Source organism: Phodopus roborovskii, unplaced genomic scaffold, assembly GCF_943737965.1.
Source record: "Phodopus roborovskii unplaced genomic scaffold, PHOROB, whole genome shotgun sequence".
NCBI lineage: Eukaryota > Metazoa > Chordata > Mammalia > Rodentia > Cricetidae > Phodopus > Phodopus roborovskii.
The window spans coordinates 668,180-676,509 of NW_026126651.1; the positions used below are offsets into that span (position 1 = coordinate 668,180).

General features: G+C 48.0%; 1 protein-coding gene across 1 annotated transcript; it reads right to left on the bottom strand.

The window, feature by feature from the left end:
* Window positions 1-374: 374 nt before the first annotated feature.
* On the bottom strand, window positions 375-7,890 carry Siglecl1 (SIGLEC family like 1). The gene is made up of 7 exons (XM_051174216.1): window positions 7,767-7,890; window positions 5,965-6,039; window positions 5,822-5,881; window positions 5,321-5,602; window positions 4,876-4,981; window positions 3,603-3,753; window positions 375-496 (listed from the first exon to the last, which is right to left on the bottom strand). Exons 1-7 carry the CDS (start codon window positions 7,888-7,890, stop codon window positions 380-382), a joined length of 915 nt encoding a protein of 304 aa, XP_051030173.1. The 3' UTR covers window positions 375-379.
* Between the last annotated feature and the right edge of the window lie 440 nt (window positions 7,891-8,330).

The following is an 8,330-nucleotide window of genomic DNA, read 5'->3' on the forward strand; positions in this document are numbered from 1 at the left end:
GATGAGGATGGGAGGTATTGTCCAAAGGTTTCATCTACTAAGCACTTAAATTGAAATCAGATTAAATATAATGGTGTGTGTGTGTGTGTGTGTGTGCGTGCGTGCATACGTGTCTGTCTTTCTGCCTGTGGAACTGGTCATGAAGAAAGGGATTAAAATCCCTTGTTTCACAGTGCCATGTGCATTCATTTTTCTCTCCTGTGACTCTGCCTCCAAGTGAGACATGTATTTTTTTGGCTCACCCAAACAACAAATCATACAGATGACCTTTAAAAGTCCTGAGCCCAGGCTCAGTGGTAGTCCTCACACCTTGGAGTATATGGGATATGTAAAGGCTGAGAGGGCTTTGTGAACTCAGATTCACAGGACCTCAAGTTTATTATGGAATTGGGGTTTCTGGGGTCTCCGTGGATTTTTGTAGTTCTGGGGATAATGGGAACTTTGGAAGTGATGCAGTTTCCACAGGCTTCGTTGGCTTCGGGTTATCTTCCTTTCCCTGGAAGGTGAGAAGGCAAGGCAAAGAGAGATGATGGAACAGATTTACAGGTGAAGTAACCACACCTGAAGAGGAACGCTGGGGAAACATGGATCGCAAGTTAGCTTAACTTTCCTGACAATACCATGCCTGGAGCCTTACAAACGTCTCCCTCTGGCCCCTCTCTGGTGCGACCAGGAGGTCAGGTTCCTGAGATGTTGCATATGATGGCTTCAGGCAAGTGTTCCCCCAATTCTGTGTCACCCTAACCCCCTGTCTCAGTCTTCTCTCTGCGAGGACACCTTTCCCTACCAGCTTGGTTACTCTCTGAGGGCAAGGGCTAGGTCTGATCAATTCCTGGGACCCCATGCTGCCCAATGCAAACTAGAGAGCAGAAAGAAGACATAAACTGGGAACAGTCTATAGAAACTTAAGCCTCCCACCACCACACCCTACACCCCATTTTCTACAACCAGGCTCTATCTCCTAAAAGTTCCACAATCTTCCACAGCACCAGCAGCAGCAGAGAAACAAGTGTTCAAATCACATGAGCTAACCTGGGTGGGTGGTGGTGGTTCATATTCAAAGTACCATCCACAAAGGGACATTAGCTCTGTGAGCAGGATATTTGGATGGAGATGGTGAGTGGTATGAATCACTTGGTTCCTACTTGATGGCACTGTTTGGGAAGTCTGGTCTTCCTGGAGGACATATGTCACTGGGGGCCACCTTGAAGTGTTGATAGTCCCATGCCACTTACTACTGCCCGCGCTTGGATTCTAACTTGCATTCGAACATGTGAGCTGTCAGCTTCCTGCTCCTGATGCCATGCCTGCCACCACCACCACCACCACTACCACCACAGTGGACTCTTAACCCTCTGGAACCATAAGCCCAAATAAAGCCTTCCTTGGTCTTGGTGTTTGATCACAGCAACAGGAAAGTAACTAGTGGCAGCTGGATGCCTATGGTCCTGGAGATTCACAGGTGGCCAATAAGAATGAGGCTTGCCATTCTCCATCACTGTTCCAGCCAAGATGTCCTGGGATTGTAGGGTTCAGGGAGAAGGAAGGCAACCTGGTGTTAACAGTTTGGATGTGGAATTAGACACAGGCTCCTTGTGCTGAACATTTGCTCTCCAGATCTGGTATTGTTTGGGAGGTGGTGGAATCCTTGGGGCTGGATGAATGGCTGGCACAGGTGACTCAATGAGGGGGAACCTTTGGGAGTTATAGCCTGGCCTTCGTCCTGCCTGAGCTCTTTGCTTCTTTCTTCCTTTTGTGTTGCTTTTAAGATGTGTGTTTTTATTTATGTGTCTGTTTGAGTAGGTGAGCAATTGTGCAGAGGCCAGAAGAAGGCATGGAATCTTCTAGAGCTGGAGTTATAGTCAGTTGTGGGCTGTCTGACATGGGTGCTCTAGAAAGAGCAGGAAGTGCTCTTCACCACTAAGCAGTCTCTCCAGCCAGAAAGGGTTAATTTTGGCCCACACTTCAAGGCACAGTTCATCAAGATGGGGAGCTCCAGGCAGCAGGAGCTTGGAGCAGCTGCTCACATCACAATCACACCCAGAGCCAGGAAGCACAGCAATGAACCTATTTATGCATGGCAGCTAGTGTTTAGCTCAACCTCCCCACTTAACACTGTTCATAATCGCTGCCAGGGAATGGTGTCACCCACAGTGGGCGGGTCTTCCCACCTCAATCAGTCAATCAAGACAGGCCCCACAGGCACGTGTCCAGGGGCCCACCCTGGCACTGACCATCAGAGACTATGTCCCCTGAACCATGAACCTAACAAGTCCTTTACGTTGCTTCCGTCAGCTATTTGGTCACAGAGCTGAGATGGAAGACCTACCTAATCTCCAAGCATTGGTCCTGACTTGGGCCTTAGGCTGTAAGTGGCTGCTGCCTGCTGCACTCCAGAGGCCAAACATGTGCTTTCCACTCTGATGCTACCACTACAGCTGGGGGGGGGCATCAACCCACTTCCCAGCAGGGATTTAGTGTGTGTGTGTGTTGTTTGTACATGGTTACTCTGTGTGTGTTATGTGTATATGGTGTGTCTGTGTGTCTGTGTGTGTGTGTTGTGTAGTGTATGTGTGTTGTATGCATATAGTATGTACTATGCATATGTAGTGTGTATGTGTGTGGTATATTGTGTATGTGTATACATGTATGTTGTATGCATGTGGGATGTATGTGTGGGAAGGTGTGTGTGTGTGGTGTGGGGTGGAATAGTATTTTAACTATATAAAGATGTGCTACATTTGTTTATAACACAGTTGTTTATGTAAAGATGTGTTACATTTGTTTTACTTTATCTGCCTAAGGCACCTGATTGGTCTAATAAAAAGTTGCACAGCCAATAGCTAGGCAAGAAAGAGCTAGGTGACTGGTGGGCAGAGAGAATAAATAGAAGAAAAAGTCTAGGAAGAGAGAAGAATGAGAGGAGAGAAGGAGGGAGGAAGAGGGAGAGATGCCCAGGGCCAGCCAGCCAGGCAGTCACAAGCTAGCTAAATGGAGTAGGACGTACAGAAGGAAAGAAAGGTAAAAGTCCCAAGGCAAAATGTAGATGAAGAGAAACAGGACAAGCATAAGATAAGCCTGAACATTCATAACTAATTAATAAGTCTCATGCCATGATTTGGGAGTCGATTGGTGGTCCAAAAGGAAGCCTGCTACAGTGGTATATATGGTATGTGTGTATATGGTTTGTGTGCACACGTGTATACAGTGTGTATGGTGTGCCTATGTGTGTGGTGCATGTGTGTTTGTGTATGTGGTGTGCTTGTGTGTAAATGTGTATGTATGATATGTGATTACAGTGTATGTGTGTGGTATGTACAGTGAGTGTGTATATGTGTGTATGCTATATGCATATATGTGTGTGGTGTGTATGGAGTGTGTGTGTGCATGTTGGTAGGTATAATGATCCTTTGAACTGTATGTCTTAGTTTCTTCCATGAAGCTCTTCTGGCCTCAACTTTAGTACCTATGGAACAACCCTCAAGCTAATTGTGCATTAGCAGGTTCTAGGCTGGAGACTTTCTCTCCAAAGCAGCATGCAAGCTTCTCCCACTAACACTGTTCTGCTAGACCAATTCCATTCTGGTGCAGGGGGCACTCACTGAGAGCTGCTTCCCAGAAGGTGACTCAGTCCTGGATTCCCTAGGCTCCTTGGGCTTCACACTGGATTCTGCGTCTGTGTCAGCCTTGGAGGCCATCTGCGCTCCCATCTGTGCATACTTCTTTGCCTGCTGCGTCCTGAGAAGTTTCACTCTAAGGAAATGTGTTTCTGGTCAGTTTTCTGATTTCCTGCCTCTGCATCCCCACATGGGCCCTGGCTTTGTTCAGCACTCAAATCTGGAGGCTCAAAAGTACTGCCTGCTTCCTGTGTTATCTTGAGAAAGACCCTCAACTTCTCTGCAAGTTGGCATCACATTGTGTGTAATCAGGATTCCCTGCCTGTGTGTAAACAGGCCATGGGCTTCAGATGGGCCAGCTATGAAGGGTCCTTGCACCCTGTAGAGATTGTAATTCACTGAAGTTAATTTATTTGTTGTATGAAGGAGTTGGGATTTTTCAAATTAAGCTTTTAAAACCTTTTAAGCTTATTTATTTTTATTTCGTGTGTGTGTGTGTGTGTGTGTGTGTGTGTGTGTGTGTGTTGTCTCAGTGTATGTCTGTGTACATGTGTGCCCTTAGAAGCCAGAAGAGGGTGGCAGATCATCAGGAGCTGGAACTACAGATGGTTGTTAGCCAACACGTGAGGGATGCTAGGAACTAAACCTAGGTCTTCTGCAAGAGCAGCCAGTACACTTAATTATTGATCCATCTCTACAATTCCTTTTATTTATTTATTTGCTAGCATGCTTGCTTATTGAGTCAGAGTTTCATGTAGCCTGGGCCAGCCTTGAACATTAAGGATGATGAATGTCCCTGAACTTCTGATCTTCCTGTCTCTATCTCCCGAGTGCTGGGATTATGGGCATGCACCACAACACTTGGTTTATGCAGTGCTGAGGATCGAACCCAGGGCTCTCTGTGTGCTAGGCAAGCACTGAGTGATCCCAACCTGTGTTTGCCTTTGAATCCAGCTCCTCTCTCTGCTGTACCACTTTGCTCCTCTTCTTCCTCCTCCCCTGACAGACAGCTACTCAGTCCCAGTCTCCATCCTTCTCACTGACAGATAGGGTTAGCAGGGTCAGGAGCTGAGGCCCTTATGAAAGCTTCTGTGGCTTGGTGAGAAGCTTACCTTTGCTTATGTAACACAGCCAGCACCATGCTCTTGTACTCCCTCAGCCCCCCAGAAGCCTGAGCTAAGTAAACCTCTGTGCTTCACAAATTAGCTCGTCGAAGACATTTTGTTACACAGCATAAAATGGGCTAAGACATACTCACATGAAGGGGAGGAGGCAGAGGAAAAGTAGTGTGGTTGCCATGGCTGCATAGGCAACACCCTGGAGCAGTGCTTTCAGGAAGATCTGGGGAGCCAAAGGGCCCCTTCCTGGAAGTAGAAGGCATTTCAGTAAGGCTTTATTTTTTTTTATAAGCAAAGGTGTTTTAAAATTACATTTGTGTGTGTGTGTGTGTGTGTGTGTGTGTGTGTGTGTGTGTGTGTGTGGAGAGGGGGGTTGCATGCACCACAGTGCGCATGTGGAGCTCAGAGGGCAAGGTGCAGTAGTCTGTTTCCTTCCCCCACCATGTGGCACCTGAGGATTGAACTCAGGTTCCTGTTGAGCCATCATGTACACCCTCAGGAAGCCTTCCTTAAGATTCAGATTCTGGCCTCAGTGCTAGTCCCTCTGTTCACTGCCCTCACCCAGTCCCCCAGTCCCACCCTCACTCGACATCAGTAGGATGCTCAAACCATGGGTTCCATGTTGGTTCTTTCCCTCACAAAGAAGGACTGTGCCCATTTCTGGGTCCTTGACCAGGCTGAGGGTGCTGTTGTCCCAGGGACCAAGTGTGGTAGAGGTCACCTGGAGGTGACCATGCCCACTGTTCACTTGCAGGGGAGCACCATCCATCCACCACTGCACAGAGGGTGTGGGGATCCCGTGAAAGGAACAACTGCATTGCAGTGTCTTCTCCACGACACAGAAAGAGTTGAACAGTCTGGCGGGTCCTGTGAAGAGGGAGGATCAAGGGTCAGCAAGGTGACCTGACTTTCCCTCTTCTTCTTCCTTAAGGACACAGCCTTCCTTTCTCCATTTGCCACACTGGGGATGAAACGCAAGGCCTCCCACATGCTAGATAATGCTTTACCACTGAGTCCCACCACAGCCCCTTACTGGGGGATTCTGGGTAGGTGCTCTACTGCTGAGCCATGCTCCCAGCCGGTTACTTGAGGATTCTAGCAGGGGCTCCACCACGGAGTCATAACCCCAGCCTTCGTTGGGGGTTCCTAGACACAGAGATGGTGTCTGATCCACAGTTCCATCTGCAGCTTCCTCAGGCAGCGCTAGAGGAGCTTCTTGTCCCACTTACCCGGCTGTAGATGTAGATGTGGCATCCCCATAAGCAACAGACTTAGGATACTCTTCACAGTGAAGAATGGGGCAACTGAAATAAGATGAGGAGGTGGATGAGCAGAAACATCTTCACAAAGCGCTATAGAGGTGTGGCCTTGTGGGAGTAGGTGTGGTCTTTTTGGAGGAAGTGTGCCACTGTGGAAGTGGGATTTAAGGTCTCACATGTGCCCCAGCCAGGCTCAGTGTCTCAGGCCACTTCCTGTTGCCTACAAGTCAAGATGAAGGACAATCAGTTACTTCTCCAGCACTGTATCAGACTGCACGCCACCATGCTACACCATGATGATAATGGACTAAACCACCCCAATTAGATGTGTTTCCTTTATAAGAACTGCCATCATGGCCTCATGGAGGGACGGGATCAAGAGGCATGTATGTTTGGGATTCTTCCACTGAGGACATTTACGAAATGGCCAGGTTTGGAATGACTGTGGGCCAGTTGGCCAGGGCAGAGAGCTCTATTGTTACTAAGAAAGGATGGTGTCCTTGAGATGAAATGCAAAGGACAGGGGTGGATTTAGACTTTTGGTGTTCCTTTCATTGTCCAGAAATGCATGTGACTAAATCAATCCATAAATTCACGCCAGAGATGGTGGCTCACACCTGTAATCGCGTCACATGGAAGGCTGCCTTTGGAAGACTGTTGTAACTGGCTGTGTAGACCAGGATGGTCCCTGGCTCCTGAGTGCTGGATTACAGGAAAACCAACCAGAGGATGATTGATTATACTCCCCACAGAGAGATGACACCCAAGCTCCCCAGTCATAAGTGATTCTTAATTTCACACCAAACATGAGCCTCATTTTTGTTCTATCAACTTTTGTCTTCCTTTGTTGCCAACTTAAAACCTCATTCTGGATGTTGGAATGAGCCCAACATGGGTCCTGACTTAAGCTTTGCCAATAAACCACCAAATAAATCTGGGCAAATGTCATCCCTTTTCCCATTCCACATGGGTGCGGTTGATTGCTGGAGATGTAGTGATCGGCCTGGCTTTACAACTCTGATTTCTTCTTGCTCTTCTCTGGCTTTGAGGAGAGTAGGTGGGATGGCTACTAACGGATCCCTTTTGATTGTCCCCTGATCATCACTTTTCTTCACTTGATATCTTGTTCTCCAAATTCCATGACATTCTTTTCCTTTCTCACACTTCCATTTATCGGTTTCCCATCTCCCTCTAGGGAGCCAAGTGCTCTCCAGTTGTTAGATTTTGCTTTGTTTTGTTTTACAGTCTTAGGTAGGCAAGGCTGGCCTTTCTATATAGCAGAGGGTGACCTTGAAATTCTGGTTCTCCTGCCTCCACCTCCAAAAGCTAGGATTATACGTGTGTAATTAGGACTAATTTACTGGAGACAAGTGGGAGCCGAATTAATGGATGAACCTGTCAGTTATGACAGAGATGGATTATGGGATTAACTGATTTGCAAGGGAGCCAGTGGCTAACTCACATTGGCACTAACCTGATAATGAACTCCCATGCTTTTTGTTTGTTCTATTAGGAGAATGGTGATACACTGGCTTCTTTTCAGGCTACGTTGGTAACACACTGAAGGTGGTGGCATGCTGACAGGACGAAGTGAGAGAAGATGGGACAAGCAAGTGATTTGAAGGGTAAGAGGTTGACTAGGTGACTGTCGGGCTGGGGTGGGCAAGGTTAACAGCTGACTGAGAGGTGAAAAGCTGATCGGTGACTGAGAGTGATGTAACAGGCTGACTAGCACAGAGTAAACGGACTAAAGTGGCACCTGGTAAACTGACCCGTGTTTAGTCGCCGTCTGCTGGTCCAGATCCGGCCTTGGACGAACCAAGGGGCTCGCGGTACCTCGGTGATGAAGAGCTGCTTAACTGCCCTGTGGCTGTCTCGTGAGAAGTCCAAGGACATGCTGTCTGGGGACTGCTTGACTAAGGGAAGAACTCCACGTCCACGGAAGCCCAAATGTGGAGAGTCTCGACACACAAGAATCCTACCGAATCTCTCATAGGCCCAGGCAGCCAATCATATTCTGTCTGCCAGGCTAGAGTGCCACAGGAGGGCTGCGTGACTGTCTCTGATGCGCAATGCATCCTGTGCATGCCTGCCTGCCTGCCTGTCTGTCTGTCTGTCTGTCTGTCTGTCTGTCTGTCTACAACCTGGTGAAGTATGAACATCTTACCCAGCTGCCAACGAGTGGCTGCGTTCCTATGCTACAGCCAATAAGTGAGGTTACGAAGCTTTGCACTGTGCGCTTGTCTCTGGAAGTTGGTGCAAAGTCATCACAGTCAATCAGGAGCTAAACATGCATGCCCCACCCTTCTTTGGGTGGCTCTGAGCCAATCAGGAGC